Source organism: Hyla sarda, chromosome 6 (assembly GCF_029499605.1).
Source record: "Hyla sarda isolate aHylSar1 chromosome 6, aHylSar1.hap1, whole genome shotgun sequence".
Taxonomy (NCBI): Eukaryota; Metazoa; Chordata; class Amphibia; order Anura; family Hylidae; genus Hyla; species Hyla sarda.
In genome coordinates, this window is record NC_079194.1 from 124,717,806 (window position 1) to 124,740,896 (window position 23,091).

At 44.4% G+C, this 23,091-nt stretch overlaps 1 protein-coding gene across 7 annotated transcripts in view; it reads right to left on the reverse strand.

Moving 5' to 3' along the window:
* Positions 1-3,367: 3,367 nt before the first annotated feature.
* Positions 3,368-23,091, reverse strand: part of GRIP2 (glutamate receptor interacting protein 2) — a 528,084-nt gene continuing 508,360 nt past the window's right edge. For all 7 annotated transcript variants that reach the window (XM_056524926.1, XM_056524923.1, XM_056524925.1 and 4 more), the window contains one exon: positions 3,368-3,764. In XM_056524926.1, the coding sequence (XP_056380901.1) occupies positions 3,588-3,764 (177 nt within the window). In that variant the 3' untranslated portion in view covers positions 3,368-3,587. The remainder of the gene's footprint in view (positions 3,765-23,091) is intronic.

The following is a 23,091-nucleotide window of genomic DNA, read 5'->3' on the forward strand; positions in this document are numbered from 1 at the left end:
CATGAGTAGCTATTCCATATAAAACAATAATTCGGAGCATTTTTGCTTAGGACTCTGCTTCACTCCATGTGCACAGCGCAGCAGAATCACATTGAATTCAACAGGACCCTGCTGCAGCGGAATTTCCGTGCTGAATTTCAATGCCGAATTTGGCACAGTAATTCCGACGTGCGAACATGGCCTTACAGTGTCACCTGACCACACACTATGCAGGAGAACTATAGTACACCTCTGTTCAAATGAATGGGAACAGTTGCACAACAGGGTGACACTGTTTTGGTCCATTATTCGCATAATTGGTTTCCGTCCCAGAGGTGATGGCATATTCAAACTGTATTATAATAAAGTGATGGCATATTTAAACCATATTCAAACCAAATACATACTGAGGACAGCTGAGGTGCTGTTTTTGGAAGAAAAAGTGTTTTGGATTTTATTTTAAAAACAATACCTGGATAACCCCTTTAAATGGAAACAAGCATCAGATTTTATCATATATAACGTGTAGCAACGCATTATATATGGTACAATCTTTATCCTCACCATCCCTGGGGGACATTCTCGCCTCCAGGGATGGTAAGGATATAAAGTTTGTTAGTCTAACCCTCCATCCCCGTAAGTAGTCCCCTGGGCAGGGAGCTAAACTCACCTAGTCCTGTCGGCTGTGCTGTATTCATGCCCTCTCCGCGTGATTGTCCGCTTACGGAGTAATATGGTAAAATCTGATTCTTGGTTCCCTTTAAAGATAAATGCAGATTTATGCTGGGTTCCTGTTTCTATAAGGCAGTGCGAAAGGGAGGTAACTTGACAATCACACATGACCAATCAGCTTAATTAACACACTCAATCTTAAATGCGTTTTGTTTTAAGGCCAAATTTAAAAAACATATTTTGTTGTGAAAGAGCCAAACAGCCTTTTATTTACCATACTTTTTATTTACTTATTTTTCGAGCCAACACCAGAAGTGGACCTAGCAGGAAGGAAAAGTTCTTGCTTTAGGCTCCTTTCACACTATATTATTGTTCCATTTAGGAACTTCCGTCAGAAGTTCCGTCACTATATCGGGGGAAAACCGGCCGTTACAAAACCCCTGACGGCCGTGACTAAATTGCATTGCAGCCTATGGGGTTTTGTAACTGCCCGTTTGTACCCGTATATGCCCGTAATTCATTACGGACGTTATACAGTGACGGGACATCGTGGCGGAAGAATTACTGCATGCAGTAATTTTCCCCGATATAGTGACAGAACTTCTGACAGAAGTTCCTAAACGGAACGATAATATAGTGTGAAAGAAGCCTTATATTTCTCATTCTTTCCCCAAATCAAGGCTGTCAAGACTGCTTTAGACTGTATTTCAAACAATATTTCAGTTTCAATGTTTACATATAACAATCTTACAATAGTTCTCTAGCTGTTGCAAAACTACATGCCCAGCATGAACGGACAACAATCACTGTCCAGGCACACTGGGAGTCGTAGATTTCGAACAGTTGAATAGTCACAGGTTAGAGATATCCAGCCTACATGGGGGAGTAACATGGAGGCTGATGGTCAGTTTCTTTGCCAAAGAAAATAAATTGCCCAACACTTGTAAAATTCCATATTTTATTATTAAAACCCATTTGTCCACAATATTCCCTTTTGTTTGTTTTTTTTATACAGAAAAAATATTTACAAATGTGCCCATAACAGGAATAAAATAAAGTTCTCCAGCTCCTGTCATCTTAACGCATTGTGCTTTCCTGAATACATAAGAATACCTAAATCTGTAGAAAAATACTTTACAAGTTAAGTTTACTCATACGGATAAAAAATACTCCTCTGGTAATGCGGGTCACTGACGAGATAATTGAAAATGCATAGGAAAGAGTACAGGGAGACGATTGTTAAAGCCTTCAGGTAAATTAATTGTGTAAAAACCCAAAAACTGGGGAGCTCTGTACCCACAAATATTGCATATAAAAATACCTTCAGTCCCTGCTATGGCACATAACACATACATGGTAAAATGACGATGGTGTTGGTGCTTTGGGAAACGGTTGGTGCGTCCTCTGCTGCGGTGACACTAGCCATAATGAACACTGTGTGGGAGACATTATGCAAACAACATCATCTTACATAAAAGGCAGCCATTTCAAACTACAGTATATCCTCATAATGCAGTCACTTGATTGGATAGAAAGAAAGACCTAGGCAGGTACCTTAGCAACCTACTTTCTTCCTTTATCATTTGTTAGGCTCTCAGGGCATGCTGGGAGTTGTCGTTTCGCAATAGCTGGGTAGCCAAAGGTGAGACACGACTGCATTTAACGTCATGGAAGCCATCTTAATATTAATAAAACAGTAGTCTGGAATCATTATCACAGCTTTTTTTATGAACAATATATTTCTTTGGCCGCTAGCTTGAAAGTACAACTTATGTTTGTACTATCTTGATATTCACTAGATGTTGTGGAAGCTATTTTAGCCTAAATTTACTGCCTGAAGGCTACGTTTCCACTCGGTTTTTTTCTGGCAGTTTATGGAATACTGCCACTGCAGTTTTTGAGCCAAAGTCAGAAGTGTATCCATAAGGGAGGAGAAGTGTAAGTCCTTCCTTTATATGTCCTATTCCTTTTGAATAAATTTCTGGCTTTGGCTCAAAAACTGCAGTGGCAGTTTTTCAAAAAAATGCCAGAAAGAAAAAAAAACTTAGCCTAACAGGTGCAATCACACACCATAAAAACACCACAAAAATTACTGCCTTCAAGTACATTGCTTATTTTTTCTCCTTGCTGGCAGTGCAGGTGCTAAATATGTCAAAAGGGTGATGCGGGAAAAGTGCATGGGGTCTCAGCACCACATAAAGCGTTAAAATGTTGTCCTTGAAGTGCATTGTGGGTTTAAAAATAAATAAATAATAATAGTGTTTTAGGAATATAGTAAATACAGTCATTCATCTGTGGCTCTTATGGCAGAAGTAGGGCTGTGGTTTCCATCTATTGTGAATAAAGGCTATGTGAAGATATATGAGGACATTTTGGTAGTTTGCGAGTGCACCTACGGGCTCTTTTAGTGACTTTCTTTTGTAGGAAAGTGGTCTCTAGTCTATTTTGTGCACTTTTGGAGCAAGACAAGTAGCAAATTAATAAATACTAAACATGGAGAGTGAGGAGAGAATAAAGTGCGTCAGTGTTCAAAATACTATAAATGTGCAGGGGTAAGGGAGGGGTGGTCTAATATACCAGCAAGCGCATTACAAACATTGCACAAACCACAAGGAAATTCATTTCTGGTTATCTGGGATCTTTCCGTAATGACCTATTGTTATTACTATGAGGTATAGAGTCAAATAATAAAACTGATAGCACCATGAGATGATAGCACCATGAGAGAGGGATGACTTTCCAACCACAAGTAAGGTTATGCCGACATCCTAGCGAATATGTCAAAGAAAAAGCAAAAAAGGGGTAAAGTAAAACTGCTAAAAAAGTAAAAATAAGATGAGAACATAGCCAATGTGCGCTTCAAAGGAAATGCCACATATTCTGATTGGCTGCTTCTTCTGGGTTAAGGGATACAGAAAAGTCATATTTTAGGCTCCTCAAAGGGTCTTTGTGCTTGTCTTGGATTCTAAACTAGTGGGGTGTTTAAGGGTCTCCTCCCGAACCCCACCAGACAGAGGTTTCCGGCTGATAACCAGGTCTAACCTGTCCCCAGCATCAGACAAGAGAGGCACTGCCAGGCAACAGTCAAAATCTCGTGTGCGCACGTGGTTCACCTGTAATGGAAGACACAAGGTGGGTTTTTACTAACAGGCAATCCCGTTGTATGCAACAATTTTTTTTTTATATCATAAAGCTTTATCAACTATCCATTGGACAAGAATGTGGTGTCCCAGGTATCCTGATTATTTTAATCTGCACTGAGCTGTTTTTGTCACACCTACAGAGTTTAAATGAAACAGCAGTGTGCATGTGTGACAGCTTCTCTACTGAAATTTAACATCACTGCCATCATGTGAGCGAGGCGGAATGGGGCACCTGGGACCCCCAATATAGTAATCAGAAGAGGTCTCCACAATCAACTGTTTTTAAATAAATGTATTTGTTGAAAAATCCCATTCAAAAAATGCATGATAAAATATTCTACAACGTTTTAATCTAGTTTATTTCAATTCTGACAAACATTCTTGTTTATATACAGAGGCTGAAAACTTAACCATTGACAAAACATCTGCGTTCTCTCTTTTAACAAGCTGCACCCCACCCCCCACCCCTGTTAGCTGACCTTGATTATGACAGGTTTTCAACCTCTGGATATAAACAAGAATGTCCTCATTTACTGACAACAAGTACAGACCTTTAACCCCCTTAAGGACACAACACAGCCAGATTCATTTTTGCAGTTTCTTTTTTCTCTCTACTTTCTAAAAGGCATAACTCTTTTATTTTTCCATCCACAGACCCATCTGAGGGTTGTTATTTTGCGCGACCAATAGTAATAACACCTTTCATTTTACCATAAAATATATGGTGCAACCAAAAATAAAAAATAAATTATTTGTGGGGAAATTGAAAAGAAATGTGGAATTTTGCAGCTTTTGGAGATTTTCGTTTTTAGGTAGCGCACTTTAAGGTAAAACTGCAATGTTTTCTTTATTCTGTGGGTCAATATGATTAAAATGATAACCATGTTTAAATTATTTACTATTATTGTACTACTTGCAAAAAACAACATTTTTAAACAAAATTAGTATCTTTAAAATTCTCCTATTCTGACCCCTATAACTTTCACATTTTTCAGTATACATAGCTGTAATAAGTGCTAATTTTTGCACCACGATCTGTAGTTTTTATCGGTTCCACTTTTATGTTTATGTGATTATTTTGGTCACTTTTATTTAATTTTTTGGGAATTTAATCTTTGTTTTTCTTTTACATTTACACTGCTCATTGTACAGGATCATTAACATCATAGGTCAGACATTTACACACACAGTGATACCAAATAAGTGTTAAATTTGTAATTTTTTTACACTTTATTTGTAAAATGGAAAAGGGAGGATTTGAATTTTTATTGGGGGAAGGACTTATTCACATTTTTATTTAAATTTTGCTACAGATCATCCCCTATGGGGACATAAAGATGTAATCAATAGATTGCTATAGATAGGGATAGAACTGACCGGCAATATTGGTGATCCACTTTTCTGGTCTGCTAGAAGGCAGACCAGAGGAGAAGATAGCACTTGAGGGGACCTCCGACGGACATTTTGACCCATCGGACCTTGGCGATAACGCCGCAGGTGGTTCAATGAGGTCCCCCGTGATTAGCATTGATCATGGCATCTGAAGGGTTCATGGTGAACATCAGCGTGATTACTGATGTCTGCCATTACCGGTGGGTACGCAGCAGCCAGCAGCTCCTGCGGTCCCTTTGCGTACAGAATGTAAATTTATGTCCTGATGCGTTAAGTACCAGGACACAAAGATGTACATTTATGTCCATTGTCCTTAACTCCTTGAGGACAAAGGAATTTTTAATATTTGCACTTCACGTTATAATAATAATACCCAATTTATATAGGTTTTATTTTATTTACTACTTGTACAAAAATTAGTATGCTTAAAACTGTCCTCTTCTGACCCCTATAACGTTTTTCCCCCCCATATACAGGGATGTGTGAGGATAATTTTTTGCGCGATCTGTAGTTCTTGTCGCTAGTTTTGGACTTTTTAATGGGACTCTTTGATCACTTTTTACACATTTTTTATGGTATATGAAGTGACCAAAAATATGCAATTCTGGACTTTGGTATTTTTTTACACATACGCCATCAACCATGCGGTTTATTTAACATTATATTTTAATAGTTCAGACATTTAGCGCATGCAGCGATACCACATAATTCAGACTTATTATTATGGAAGAGGTTTATTTACATTTATTAAAACATTTTTTAAAAATTTTTTTAGTCCCCATACGGAACGATAACATACAATCCTTAGATTTCATACACTGTTCAATCCTGTGCTATTGCACGCCATTGATCTGTGTTATAGGCGCTCGATTGCTCAAGGCTGCCATGGCTTCCTGGCGTTTTGGAGCGCCAATTGGACAGCATGGAGGCAGGTAAGGGCCCTCCCACTGTCTTCTCAGCTGATCGGACCATACAATTTTAACGTGGGTGTACAGATCTGCCCGGTTGAACAGCCGCAATAATAATTTTTATATTTTAGATGCCGGGTTCGGCTTTGATTGCACAGTCTAAGGAGTAAATGCATTAGCCACAGGTCGCCGCTAGGACAATTGCTCTATGATATGTGCTCAGCTCCTGAGCATGTATCATAGAATGAGAGCGAGCACAGGGTGTAAATTTACGCCCTGTTTCCTTAAGGTGTTAAACCCTTGAATTCCCAGGACATTTTTATTTTTGCATTTTTCATTTTTAATTTTTTTCCGCCTCTTCTTCTAAGAGCCATAAAGCTTTTGTTTATCCATCTACAAAAAAAAAATGTTGTAAGGTAAAACTAGACAAAAAAAATTCAGTTTTGCTAATTTGGGTGGTTTCATTGACCTGTTTTTATTTGTCAGGTTGGTAGCGATTACAACAATATTCTTTTTTAGAAAGGAAATGTAATTTTAATTGCCCTATTCTGACCTACTATAACTTTTTTTTTCACCTATGGAGCTGTTTTGGGGCTCATTTTTGTACCATAATCTGAGGTTTTAATTGTACCACTTTGGCATTGATCAGACTTTTTAAGATAAGATGTGACCAAAAAAAAAAACACAATTCTGGTATAGACAATTCTACACTTTTTCTACCCCTTTTTCTTGTTTATTTTTTTTTGCGCAGTGACTTTCATTGTGTCTTTTTTGATAGAGCAAAAAGCAAGTACTCAATTTTTGGTGTATTGTGGAGTGCATTTTACAGTGGATACTAATTTATCATGTGCGTTTTTTATGTTTAGATGCATTTTTTTCCGCAAATACTTTTTTTTTTAACGCAAAAATATATAATCAAAAACGACAACTACTCCCATCATGGGACAGTGTCTGTCCCATGATGGGAGTAGTCGTAGTACCGCAGCGCTGAGAGACGGCAGCGGGACTATTTTGGGACAGTTAGGACTACTACTCCCATCATGGACAGACTCTGCCCATGATGGGAGTTATAGTTCAGGGGCTGAGGGGCAGATCGCAACTGGTCATTCTCAAGAGACCCCAATAACCAATAGTATGGGGTGAGTGTGCGTGTCTCCGCCAATCACAGTGGCTTTACTGACTCAGCATTTTTCATTAGCTGCTTGGGAAAATTTCTCTACAGGGAACAGTTTTCTTCACTACACAGGCTCCCGGTGGGGAATACTGTATACACCAGGGGTACTCAACTACTTTTAGTAGGGGTCCGCTTTTCCAGGTCTGCCATCTGGTGAAGGTCCGAGAAAAACCTTAAGACCTGGTTCACACCTAGCGGCCACAGTGCCATGCCAGAAATAGACACTGCCTGTTGTAGAACATAATTAGTACTTAATAAGTCACAACTACCACACACTGTGCCCCTGGTATAATACTGCCACATACTGTGCCCCTGAATATATAACTGGTATAATACTGCCACACACTGTGCCCTGGTGTAATACTGCCACACACTGTGCCCCTGAATATATAACTGCCACACACTATGCCCCTGAATATAATACTGCCACATGCTGTATACCTAAATAGAATGCTGTCAAACACTATGCCCCTGATATAATACTGCCTCACACTGTGCCCCTGAGTATAATACTGCCACACACCGTGTCCCTGAGTATAATACTGCCACACACCATGCCCCTCAGTATAATACTGCCACAAATTGTGCCCTTATAATGCTGCCTCACACTGTGCCTCTGAATGTAAAACTACCACATGCTGGGCCCCCAAATATTATATTGCCACTTGCCCTGAAGCAAATTATACCTCTGTGTCCCTTAAAACAATGAATGAGGTGCCCCCCATATGAAATCTCCAGATGTTGCAAAACTACAACTGCCATCATGCAGACAGAAGAGCATGATGGGAACTGTAGTTTTGAAACAACTGTAGATATAAAGGCTGGGAAATTGCTGTAATACACATACTTCCAGGGCCGGACTGAGAGCAAAAATAGGCCAGGGCATATTAGACTAAGCAACCCTTTTTTTTTTTTTTTAAGGTGGGAGTAGCAAAAGTCAGACACCCATTAAAATAAAATAGGCTGCATACTCTAAAATCACCTCAGTTTAAGTGGCTCTCCACCTGTTGCAAAGCTACAACTCCCATCATGCCTGCAAAGCTTCAGGCATTATGGGTGTTGTAGTTTTGTAACACAGATTGGTGAATAGTGTCACCCATCATCACTGCAGAAATGACAAGCGACTCCAGCTCTGATGGGACACAATCAGGAGAATACACAATTGTATAATGACTCACAGGAGACGTCTTCTCTGTTGTCTTTACTTTTCTTCTTCCTCTGGTCCTTGTCTTATTTCAGCTCCATCTTCTCTGCAGAGTCTGACGCCGGACATCATTGGTTACTTTGTTAGCAGATCCTCATCCTCTGTATGACAACAATAATCATTATAACCCTGTCAGACATCATGACCCCTAAAATAATACTGCCAGACACTGTTTCCTCTGTTTGTCAGAATCCCACCCCTGTGCTCCCCTCAGACCCATTTCCCCCTCCTCCTGCAGACCCCTAAGTGCTTCTTCACACTGTGGACAGTTAGTCGGTGGAATGTCCGCTTGCTGCAGGCACTGCTGAAGCCATTGGCAGTAGGACTGCACGGATGTGCGCCATCTCTATAGATGACAATGCACTCCGGTGGAATTCCACCAGCAGAATGAACATCCACCCAAAGAACATGTTCGTTCTTGGGGTTTACGTCCAGTCTGCTGGGGGAATTCCACTGTGGGGCATCCACAGTATGCACTGAGCAGCAGAAAACCATTGAAAACATTTGGACTCTGCTGCAAGCAGTTTTCTGCCGGAGGAATGTCATCAATGTGGATGGGCCTTAAGTCCCACCAGACCCCTAGGTCCTCTTCCAGACTCCTCTCCCCCCCCCTCCTATAGATACCCCTAGAAACCTCTGCCCCCCGACCCCTAAGTCCTCATCCAGACTCCTCTGCCCCCCTGACCCCTAAGTCCTCTTCTAGACTCCTCTGCCCCAAGACCCCTGCATCCTTCTTTACATTTTTCTGTCCCCCCCAGACCCGTTTATCCCCTTCTGCCCTAACACCCCCACCCAAGACCCCATGCATCATTCTTATTTTCACTTTTATGCCTCCCAGACCTCTTTATCCCCTTCTGCCTTAACACCCCCCCCCCCCCCCAATCCAAAGACCCCTGCATCCTTACTCTCACTTTTATAGCGCCCCGTGGATGGCCCGGTCCTGCTGCTTCTCAGGTCCCACACTGCTCTGGCCTCTTCTTGTCAGGCCTGGCCAGAGCAGATGATGCAGGCAGCGCTAATGGCGCTGCCTGCATCATAGGAGAAGCGCTGGCCGGGCAGAGAGCAGAGTGTTCCTTAGCTCCGGAAGCGCTCAGCTATTCATTTGTATTGGTGTCTCAAAGACACTGGTACATATGAATGCCAGGGCAGAGGTGGCCACCTCTGGCCGGTTCCCTGAGCTGGCCGGAGGTCCGGATGACTGGCGGCCATGGTCCGGATCTAGACCGCAGTCCGCCAGTTGAGTACCGCTGGTATAGACTGTCACAATACATAATCCCTATTTATTATGAAAAGCTATTCAACAATCAGAGTTCCTGTCTCCTGGCGGCTGGGATTATGAATTATGAGAGCTGTATATAGAAGCCGGCGGGGAGCACAGTGGAGCCACATGTGCCACAGGCTTGTTAACTTAATAAACGCGGATCGCAGCGGGTCTCTGGAGAATGACCTGCTGTGATCAGCCCCTGTACTATAACTCCCATCATGGACAGATTCTGTCCCATGATGGGAGTAGATATAGTACCGCAGCACTGAGGGATGGCCTTTGCACATCCCCCGGCTGCGGGACTTTTAGGACTACTACTAAGAGTTTAAGTCTAGGGGCTGAGGTGCAGATCGCAGCAGGTCATTCTCCAGAGACCCGCTGCGATATTAAGTGAACAAGCCGGCGCACATGCGGCTTCACTGCACTCCTCGCCTGCTCCAGGCTCCTGTATACGCTGTCATAATACATAATCCCCACCGACAGTAACTCTGATTGGTGAATAGCTATTATGAATTATGACAGCGTATACAGTATTCTCCGCATGGAGCCGGCGGGGAGCGCAGTGTAGCCGCATGTACCACCGGCTTGTTAACTTAATAAATGAGGATCGCAGCGACATGACATGCTGCAATCTGCACCTCAGCCCCTGGACTAAAAGTCCCATCATGGACGGAGTCTGTCCATGATGGGAGTAATAGTCCTAAAAGTCCCGCAGCCGGGAGATGGGCAAGTGCCATCCCTCAGCGCTATGGTACTACAACTACTCCCATCATGGGACAGACTCTATCCCATGATGGGAGTAGTAGTCCAAGGGCAGAGGGACAGATTGAAAGGGGTCCTTCTTGAGACTCCCTGCAACCTTTACTGCTCTGCCCCCTAGTGATGACATCATTAGGGGGCAGAGCTACACAGTCCACACAGTCCAGACCTGACTCTGTTCTCATTATTCATTTTGCAATATGGGAACAGAGCCTTTCTGGCAGTGTGGCCCCAAAAAGGGAGTCTCCAGCTGTTGCTTAACTACAGCCCCCCACGATGGGAGTTGTAGTTTAGCAACAATTGGAGGCTCCCTGTTTTACGCTGCTAACCTTTTTTTTAATATGCATTATGTGCGCTCTCACGAGGGGAGAGCGCAAAAAATGTACTAACCCATATTTCTTGTTTTTCCTTTCTTCTTATTTCAGATACGTGAATGCGAAGGACTACGTCAGAATTGGTGAACTGCGACGATGACCAGCGTTTTTAAATTTCAATAAAATGGTTAACGAGGGCTAAGAGGGAGTATTTTTTTTTCAATGTGTCGTGTTTTTTGATAATTGAATTTTCAGGCTTAGTAGTTGAAGCTGTCTTATAGACGGAATCCATTACTAAGCCCGGGCTTAGCGTTAGCCCCAAAATCAGCTAGCACTAACCTCCAATTATTACCCCATTACCCACCGTCACAGGGGTACCAGGAAGAGCCGGTACCAAAAGGCCTGGAGCATCAAAAATGGCTCTCCTGGGCCTAGGCGGTAACAGACTGGTGTTATTTAGGCTGGGGAGGGCCAGTAACAATGGTCCCCACCCACCCTTGTAACATCAGCCTATCTGATACTGAAAATAGGGGGAACCCTATGCGTTTTTTTTTTAAATAAAAAAATTAAAAAAATGTGTGTGGTTCCCCCATTTTTTCAGTATCAGCCAGATACCAACCAAGCAGCAACAGCCTGATGTTACCACGGTGGGCGAGGACCATTATTACTGGCCCTCCCCAGTCTAAATACCGCCAGCCTGTTACCGCCTACGTCCAGGAGGCTCTGGGCCTGTTTGCACTGGCTCTTCCCAGATCTCCTGTGGCGGTGGGTACCGGGGTAATTGGGGGTTATTGCTAACTGATTTTAGGACTAACGCTAAGCCAGGCTTAGTAATGGATCCTGTCTACAAGACGGCTAGTAATGGATTCTGTCTACAGGAAGCCTGAAAATTCAATTATAAAAAACACAACACATTGGAAAAAAAAATGTATAAAAAAAAAAAAAACACTCCCCCACAGTCATCTATAGACAACTGTATATAAAGGATAGAGCACAAAGACTTAACCCAGTAGCAGCGTGGGTTAACTCTTTCCTTGCTGAGCTCCTGTATAATATACATGGGTACACTATGCACCCCTGTATACTATACAGCCGGTGGAGGTAAGTAGTGATGCTCTGCACTCTGTATATGCTGTACATCACTCCTCACCTCCTTACACTCTGTGGACCGGGCGCTCTGCATCCGACCCATGGAGCGGTACCCTGAAGGCAGTAAAAAAAATTGCGGCAGGGTACAAAAATGATTGTTTCCACACACCAGCAAAAACGCAAGAAAAAACTCAAGAAAAACTGACAAAACGCAGGAAAAAGCTGTGACAGTTTTTCTGGCGTTTTTGCTGGTGGACAAACACCATCAATGGAATCCTGGTCTCAAAGCAATAGAAGAAAATCCCTGTGTCCACTTTTTCTGTGAGGTTGAGCTCAGGTGTACAAATAGAACTGTGTGGAGATTTAGAACTTTGCACAAAATTTATAATGTGCCTTGCACAAGTATGGTGAACTTGGTACAATTGCACCAAATTTAGACCAACCAAAACAATCTACAAAAAACTACCTACACCAACATTGATAAATTTCCCCCAGTGAAACCAAATATGTTTTGTTTTTTAATTTGAAAAATGGGGTTGATTAGAATTTTTATCATGGAAAGAGTTAATATATCATTTTAAATACACTTTTGGAATTTATTTTTTTATTTTTATTTTTTACACTTTTTTAGTCCCCTAGTGTCTTGTATGAGCAATCATTAGATTACCCTCACAGATCAATGCAGTCGGATGTAATGCATTAATCCATTATATCTGTGTTCTATTGGTAGAGCTTGCAGATGCAGTGACATAGGATTGTCCAAACCAGTGCACCACCGACAATGCACATAAAGGTATAAAGGTTGTTTAACCCCTTGATGACCTCTGATGTATAATTACATCATGGGACCGTTAAGAGGGTATAGCTGGAGGTGAGAAAACAGAGAAAATGACGGACGCTACTATGTCACTACATACCAAACTTTTATCTGAAGATCCAGGGAATATGCAGCCATTCACCTCCATACCTGCCCAAGACTCCGCTTCCTCCACAGATCAGCCGCTGAAGCATAGTAACATAGTTCATAAGGTTGAAAAGAGACCAGAGTCCATTAAGTTCAACCTATAACCCTAATAAGTCCCTATTGAGTTGAGTTGATCCAGAGGAAGGCAAAAAACCCTCATACTAGAGGTAAAAATTCCTTCCCGACTCCAAATATGTCAGTCAGAATAAATCCCTGGATCAACGCTCTGCCCCTATAAATCTAGTATACATAACCAGCGATGTTATTACTCTCCAAAAATGCATCCAGCTCCTTTTTGAACTCTATTACAGAGTTCACCATGACCACCTCCTCCAAGAGAGAATTCCACAGTCTCACTGCTCTTACAGTAAAGAACCCATGTCTATGCTGGTGTAGAAACCTTCTTTCCTCTAGAGGATGCCCCCTTGTTATTGATACAGTCCTGGGTATAAATAGATCATGGGAGAGATCTCTGTACTGTCCCCTGATATATTTATACAGAGCAGAGACCTTATCTGAGTCAAACATCTTTGCTGCCTATCAATATGGTTTCCAAAACTACACTTAATATCCTAATGTCTTTAAAGGGGTACTCTGCACCTAGACATCTTATCCCCTATCCAAAGGATAGGGGATAAGATGTCAGATCACCGCGGTCCCACTGCTGGGGAGCCCCGGGATCCCCGCTGTGGCACCCCGCTATCATTACAGCACAGAGCGAGTTCGCTCTGCACGTAATGACGGGCAAAACATGGGCCGGAGCATCGTTACGTCACGGCTCCGCCCCTCGTGATGTCACAGCCCGCCCCTTTCAATACAAGTCTATGGGAGGGGGCGTGGCAGTCGTCACGCCCCCTCCCATAGACTTGCATTAAGGGGACGGGCCGTGATGTCACGAGGGGCGGAGCCATGACGTCACGCTGCTCCGTCCCCTGTATCGCCCATCATTACGCACAGAGCGAACTCGCTCTGTGCTGTAATGATAGCGGGGTGACGCAGCGGGATCCCCGGGCTCCCCAGCAGCGGGACCGCGGCGATCTGACATCTTATCCCCTATCCTTTGGATAGGGGATAAGATGTCTAGGGGCAGAGTACCCCTTTAAACTAAATTAATTCCAAAACTACAATATGGAATTTCGTAGTTTACATAGAGTAAGTTAATGAAATCTTTGAAAAGCTGGAACACAAAGTCTTGCATAATGAAACCAAAATGGCGGCTTTTGCAGCTGCCCACAACAAGTTAGTAGGCGTGCATAACTCACTGGACGACAAGATGGATGCCCAGCAGGCTAAAATAATTGATTCCAAAAGGTAGGAATCTATAAAATAACATCAAATTTTGTGGCATAGCTGAAGCAACAGGAGTTTCACAGCTGGCTCGATATGTTAAACATCTTATGTAGCATCTCCTCCCTGACCTAGATGAATAAGAGTATAGTATAGACAGGGCACACAGGGTGCCAAAACCATGGAACCTCCCGGAAAATCTTCCAAGAGATGTCCTACTGCGTTTAACTCTTCGTGCCATTCTTCCGTGCCAAGGATCTCAAGCTTCAGCTCTCCAGGAAGAATCAGACACTGCCATCGTCCTGCAAGGACATTAACATGTTCACTGACCTGTCAGCAGCCATAATACATGCCAGATGGAACTTTGGTTCATAAACGGTCATGTTGCCGAGTTGGAGATCCCTTACAGGTAGGGCTTTTTTCCGACAAGGCAAAATTCATGTGATGACCTCGGCTGAAAATGGCCTAAGTACTCTTCAAGCCTGGGACTTAGGTGATTGGGATTCTTGTCCCCTCTCTCCAAACAGGTTGCCATAGAGGAGACCAGACCCATTTTGTAATTCCCTGATTGCTATTGTTGCCCTCCTGGCATTATTTGCTGCATATTTTCCTCCTGTAGATCCCTCCCTCTTCCCCCTCTTAGACCGCCTTGGTCTTATTCAGATAACCTCTGTCATATTACAATTCATCCATGGTAGTGGAAGTTCTCTCCTTAAGGGAGGAAACTTAAATAGCTCTCAAAATACATTTCTTGTGGAATGAAGTTATGCAACCTAAGGCAGACATTGCATGTGTCCAAGAAACACATCTTAATTCTATAAATGCACCTATTTTACGTCACAAAAAATACCAAGTAATATTTGACTACCCAACAAAAAAGCGAGGAGTTCTCGTAGCTTTTAGTGATGAGGTTGCTCTCTTTATCTGTAAACAAAAGAGATTTAGAAATTTCTGCTTCATCCTTAACCATTTCTTTCCCCATACCAAATCATTAATTACTCGTTCTAAGCCTTTAAAAAAATGTATCTGTATTCCATATTGGGGCCGCCCTCGTTATATGTAAAACAATCAGCAAAATCACCATCTTACTCAAAGAGATTCTATCAGCCATGTTTGAGAGGAGTTTATTTCATATTTCAACTTTGTCCCTCACTTTCTTTAACACTGGATTTAAATTTAGTCTGGAGAAATTCTCTATTCTCTCTGATATTTTTACTACCAAATATTCAAAATTTTCACCTGGTTTCAATATACGTATCCTCCCAATTGATTCTTTTATTGCCCCATCCAGAGGCAGAAGGGAGGACTTACTCCAATTGATCTTATATCCGGAATATTCTCCAAATTCCTCAATCCTTTCAATTATACCTGGTAGACTTTTCACTGGGTTTTTAATAAATAACAAGACGTCATCTGCATACAATAATATTCTCTCCCCTCCGCTATTCACCCCAAACCCCTCAAACAGATCCGTTATTCTTATAATCTGTGCAAATGGCTCCAGTATTAGGGCAAACCGCGAGGAGGAGAGTTTGCATCCTTGCCTGGTTCCCCTTTTAAGTACAAAGCTTTTGGTTAAGGAGCCGGCAGCATGAGGAGACCATATAAAGGCTGAATGACACAGCTTGGATGAGGCTGAAGCATGAGGAGACATATAGTGGCTGAATGACACAGCGTGGAGGTGTTGGCAGCATGAGGAGACCATATAGTGGCTGAATGACACAGCCTGGAGCTGGCAGCAGCATGAGTAGACACTAGGGCTTCACAACCCCTAAAATTAAAAGATGAATTTTGAAATTTAAATTGAAGATTTATGGCAGCTAGTGCTACCATAACTTTTTTTTTGTTCCAGGCCAAGCAGCATCAGTAAACCATATATTGGCTGAATGACACAGACTGGAGTTGGCTGAAGCATGAGGAGACATATAGTGTCTGAATGGCACAGCCAGGAGTTGGCAGCAGCATGAGTAGACACTAGGGCTTCACAATCCCTATGATTAAAAGATCAATTCTGAAATTTAAACTGAAGATTTTGGGTAGCTAGTGCTACCATAACAAAATCTTTATTCCCAGACCCAGGCCCAGCAGCATCAGTAAATCATTTATTGCCTGCATGACAAAGCCTGGAGATGGCTGAAGCATGAAAAGACCATATAGTGTCTGAATGGCACAGCCTGGAGTTGGCATCAGCATGAGTAGACACTAGGGCTTCACAATCCCTACGATTAAAAGATGAATTATGACATTTAAACTGAAGATTTTGGGTAGCTAGTGCTACCATAACAATTTTTTTATTCCCAGACCCAGGCCCAGCAACATTAGTAAACCATATATTGCCTGAATGACACAGCCTGGAGTTGGCTGAAGCATGAGGAGACCATATAGTGTCTGAATGGCACAGCCTAGAGTTGGCAGCAGCATGAGGAGACCATTGACATTTATGATTTTGAAATTGAAATTAAGGATTTTGAAATTAAAACTTCACTACTCTGCCTGACATACTTATGGTGTATATGAGGGGAGTACAATACGCTTCACTTCGCTTAAAACAGTATTTGTCTAGAACAGTAGCAGGTGTGTACTATTGGCTGTCCTTTCACAGTATATAGACCCTTGACAGATTAACAGGTACAAAATAGTACACTACTTAGATGTAAGTATGTGGAATGCACTTATGAGGGCAGAAAAATGTGCTACAGTACGCTTAAAAATACTTATTTTTAATTGTGTCACAGATTCCAAAATTCCTTTATAATCAGAAATTGTCAGAATACCACCTTAGCACCTAATAAAATGATACATACGTTCTCTGAAGAAAAGGATCGTTCATTAGATGACAATATGAGTATTGTGTGTTCCAGTGACATTAGCTCCTCGGAGGAACAGGAAAACTTGATACAACTTAATTCTGCATCTGAAGAACCGCAACAAAGAGTGAACGACTTAAAGCCTACTGGAACTGAGGAACTTCAAAATGGTAAATCTACCACATGGGATAGTCAGTCAATTCCAACAGCCGGTGGTCCACAGTTACCTGTTTCTGCTAGTCCTTGGCAATATTCCTTTTATTAATAGTCTGGTATCAACATGGCAATAAAGCTGGGAGAGTAACTCAAGGATACCCACATGTTTTCTACAATACACAGTCAATATATGGAGTCCATATAGTGGCTGAATGACACAGCCTGGAGGTGGCTGAAGCATGAGGAGACCATATAGTGTCTGAATGGCACAGCCTGAAGTTGGCTGAAGCATGAGGAGACAATATAGTGGCTGCATGACACAGCCTGGAGGTGGCTGACGCATGAGAAGACCATATAGTGTCTGAATGACACAGCCTGGAGATGGCAAAAGCTTGAGGAGACCATTAAAATAGAAATTTAAGACTTTTAAATTGAAATTGAGAATTTTGAAATTGAACTTTTAACTCCCAAGTTTTAGTGTCCCAGCCCCGGCGTGTGGGTACAAAGGACCAAATTCTAACGTCATATGCAGGGCTGCCATCAGAAAATTCGGGGCCCCTCACACAGCTCAAGGCCTGGGCCCCCTCGTTCCATGTAGAGATACATGGAGGGGGTGTGCCGGCCGCAGCTTCCTGCCGGGTACAGAAGTCAACTTCCAGCAAACCGCCAGGGCCTGTGCAGGAGATCACGGGGGGGGGTTGTCACAGCGCTTGGACCCCCCTGCGATCTATCACTTATCCCCTATCCTTGGAGAGGGGATAAGTTATTTTTAACCAGACTACTCCTTTTAAAGAGGGGCCTACCCAAACTATATGGAAGCAACTATTAACAGAGGGGCCTACAAAAACTATATAGGGGGCTCCATATAGTTTGCATAGGCCCCTCTGTTAATAGTTACCCCTATAGTTGTGGTAGGCCCCTCTGTTAATAGTTGCCCCCATAGTTGTGGTAGGCCTGGGCCCCTCTCAGAGAGGCCTAAAACTATATAGGGGGAAAACTATTAGAAAAGGGAGGCCTACAACAACTATATGTGTCGGGGCACAATTTGCCAATATATAGTTGTTGTACGCCCCTTTCTGCTGTTAACCGTTGCCCCCAATGCTGTATCAATGCGCAACGGTCGTGCGCAGGGGTGTAGCTAGAACCACAGGGCCCCGATGCAAAAAATTACCTCGGGGCTCCCTACCCCTCCCCCTTGACCCCCCCAGGGCCTGGGCATTTTATAATAAGCAGACCATTTTTTTGGTGGGGGTCCAACTGCTGAGACCCCCACCGATCACCTCGGTTGAAGTGGTTCTCCAGCTGTTGGAAAGCTAAAACTTCCATCATGTCTGGAGAGCCTCTGGCAATGGGAGTTGTAGTTTTGTAACAGCTGGAGAGACACAGATAAGACACATTTTAGTCCATCATCACTGCAGAACTTACAAGTTACTACAGCTCTGATGGGACAATCAGGAGAATACACAATGGTATCAGTGACCTGAGTGATGTCTTCTGACTTGAGTGATATCTTCTCTATCTTTTCTTCTTCATCGGGTCCAGAGACCAGGTCTTCCCCCAGCTCCATCTTCTCTGCAGAGTCTGACATCCAGACATCATTGGCTCCTCACTTTGACAGCAGATCCTCATCCTCTGCATGAAGACAGTAATCATTATAACCTTGCCAGAAAGTGTACCCCAAATAAAATACTGCTCCACACTGTACCCTAAATAAAATACTACCCCACACTGTACCCTAAATAAAATACTACCCCACACTGTACCCTGAATATAATCCTGCCACACACTGTACCCTGAATATAATACTGCCCCACACTGTACCCTGAATATAATACTGCCACACACTGTATCAACTAAATATAATACTGCCACACACTGTACCCTGAATATAATACTGCCACGCACTGTATCCACTGAATATAATCCTGCCACACACTGTACCCTGAATATAATACTGCTATACACTGTACCCTGAATATAATACTGCCACACACTGTATCCACTAAATATAATCCTGCCACACACTGTAACCTGAATATAATGCATCCCCACACTGTACCCTGAATATAATACTGCCCCACACTGTACCCTGAATATAATACTGTCACACACTGTATCAACTAAATATAATACTGCCACACACTGTACACTGAATATAATACTGCCACGCACTGTATCCACTGAATATAATCCTGCCACACACTGTACCCTGAATATAATACTGCTATACACTGTACCCTGAATATAATACTGCCACACACTGTACCCACTAAATATAATCCTGCCACACACTGTAACCTGAATATAATGCATCCCCACACTGTACCCTGAATATAATGTTGCCCCACACTGTACCCTGAATATAATACTGCTGCACACTGTACCCTGAATATAATACTGCCAGCCACTTTATCCTTAATATAATACTGCCGCAAACTGTACCCTGAATATAATACTGCCACACACTGTATCTACTGAATATAATCCTGCCTCCCACTGTACCCTGAATAAAATACTGCTGCACACTGTAGCCTGAATATAATACTGCCAGCCACTGTATCTACTGAATATAATACTGCCACACACTGTACCCTGAATATAATACTGCCACACACTGTACCCTGGATATAATACTGCCACACACTGTACCCTGAATATAATACTGCAATACACTGTACCCCTGAATACAATACTGCCACACACTGTACCCTGGATATGATACTGCCACAAACTGTACCCTGAATATAATACTGCCACACACTGCACCCCTGAAAATAATACTGCCACACACTGTACCCCGAATATAATACTGCCACACACTGTACCCTGAATATAATACTGCCGCACACTGTACCCTGAATATAATACTGCCAGACACTGTATCTACTGAATATAATACTGCCACACACTGAATCCTGGATATAATACTGCCACACACTTTACCCTGAATATAATACTGCCATACACTGTACCCCTGAATACAATACTGCCACACACTGTACCCTGGATATAATACTGCCACACACTGTACCCTGAATATAATACTGCCACACACTGCACCCCTGAATACAATACTGCCACACACTGTACCCCTGAATATAATACTGCCACACACTGTACCCCTGAATATAATACTGCTATTCACTGTACCCCTGAATATAATACTGCTATACACTGTACCCCTGAATATAATATTGCCACACACTGTACCCCTGAATACAATACTGCCATAGATGCATACACATCATATATACATATACACCCCCTCTGTGTCTTCATCACCCCCATAACCCCCCTGCACCTCTCATCACCTCCATAACCCCCCTGCACCTGTTATCACCCCATAACCCTCCCTGCACCTCTCATCACCCCCCCTGCACCTCTCCTCATCACCCCCATAACCCCCCTGCACCTCTTATCACCCCACCTGCACCTCTTATCACCCCCATCACCCCCCCTGCACCACTCATCACCTCCATAACCCCCCACCACCTCTCATAACCCCCCCTGCACCTCTTATCACCTCCCCCCTGCACCTCTTATCACACCCCCTGCACCTCTCATCACCCCCATAACCCTCTGCACCTCTCATCAACCCCCTGCACCTCTTATCACCCCCCATAACCCCCCCTGCACCTCTCATCACACCCCCCACACCACTCATCACCTCGATAACCCCCCACCACCTCTCATAACCCATAACCCTTCCTGCACCTCTCATCACCCCCCCCTCGCACCTCTTATCACCCCATAACCCCCCTGCACCTCTTATCACCCCCACTGCACCTCTTATCACCCCCGCTGCACCTCTCATCACCCCCGCTGCACCTCTCATCACCCCCTGCACCTCTCATCACCCCCATAATCCCCCTGCACCTCTCATCACCCCCATAACCCACCTGCACCCCTCATCACCCCGCCTGCACCTGTCACCTCCATAACCCTCTGCACCTCTCATCAACCCCCTGCACCTCTTATCACCCCCATAACCCCCCCTGCACCTCTCATCATCCCCCCCCCCGCACCACTCATCACCTCGATAACCCCCCACCACCTCTCATAACCCATAACCCTTCCTGCACCTCTCATCACCCCCCTGCACCTCTTATCACCCCATAACCCACCCCGCACCTCTTATCACCCCCGCTGCACCTCTTATCACCCCAGCTGCACCTCTCATCACCCCCTGCACCTCTCATCACTCCCTGCACCTCTCGTCACCCCCATAACCCCCCTGCACCTCTTATCAACCCACCTGCACCTCTTATCACCCCCATAATCCCCTGTACCTCTTATCACCCCCATCACACACCCCCTGCACCACTCATCATCTCCATAACCCCCCCACCACCTCTCATAACCCCCTGCATCTCTTATCACCCCCCTGCACCTCTCATCACCCCCCTAACCCCCCTGCACCTCTCATCACCTTCATAACCCCCCCTGCACCTCTCATCACCCCACCTGCACCTATCACCCCCATAACCCTCTGCACCTCTCATCAACCCCCCTGCACCACTTATCACCCCCATAACGCCCCCTGCACCTCTCATCACCCCCTACTCATCACCTCGATAACCCCCTACTACCTCTCATAACCCCCTGCACCTCTTATCACCCCCGCTGCACCTCTTATCACCCCCGCTGCACCTCTCATCACCCCCCCGCACCTCTCATCACCCGCCCCGCACCTCTTATCACCCCCACCCCCCTGCACCTCATCACCTCTATCACCCCCCGCACCACTTATCACCTCTTATCACCCCGCTGCACCTCTCATCACCCTCCCGCTGCACCTCTCATCACCCCCCCTGCACCTCTCATCACCCCTATCACCCCCATAACCCCCCCTGCACCTCTCATCACCCCCCGAACGTCTCATCACCCCCCTGCACCTCTCATCACCCCCCCTTGCACCTCTCATCACCCCCCCCTGCACTTCTCATCAACCCCCTCCCTGCACCCCTCATCACCCCCCCTGCAAGTCTCATCACCCCCCTGCACGTCTCATCACCCCCCCCCCGCACCTCTCTTCACCGCCCCCCGCACCTCTCATCAACCCCCCTACACCACTCATTATCTCCCCCCCCTGCACCACTCATTACCTCTTATCACTCCCATAACAGCCCCCCCCCCACCCCCCCACGCAAGTTCACCTACCCTGCTGGGGATCGGTGAAACCACGGGCTTCTGCTGCTCCTGGTGCTGGACGGGGAGGATGAAGAAGGGCACATGACTCCAATCAGCCTTTGGCCTGTCCGGCCCTGCCACAATTCTTAAGGGGCCCACGCCCTACAAATAGGTCATTTATTAGAAATGTGCAGGCCCCCCTGACTATGAGGCCCGGTCATAGTCCTTGCGGGCACCCAGCATTCAGTGAGTGACAGTAGCATTCACTCACTGAAAAGCAGGGCCGCCATCAGGGGGGTACAGGAGACAAACCAGTAAAAAAAAAAAAAAAAAAAGGTCCATGGACGTCCGGGCCCCCTGAAGCTCCGGGCCCCATACAGGTGTATGGTTTGTACCCCCCTGATGGCAGCCCTGGTCATAAGTCACATGGCAGCACAATGACAGAGTCTGGAGGTGGCATCAGTATGAGGAGACCATATAGTGGAGTTTGCGGCAGCATAGGGATACCATATAGTGTCTGAATGGCACAGCCTGGAGGTGGCTGAAGCATGAAGAGACTATATAGTGGCTGAATGCCACAGCCTGGAGGTGGCTGAAGCATGAGGAGATCATATAGTGTCTGAATGGCACAGCCTGGATGTGGCTGAATCATGGGGATACCATATAGTGGCTGAATGGCACAGAGGTGGCATCAGGAGTCCTGAAAGTGACCCTAATGCAAGGAATTTCTGAAACTGGGGACCAGCACCTTAATTATGTTTTGCAGTATCCATGGCAGCACAATAACAGAGCCTGGAGGTGGCAGCATCAGTATGAGGAGACCATATGGCGGCACAATGACAGAGCCTG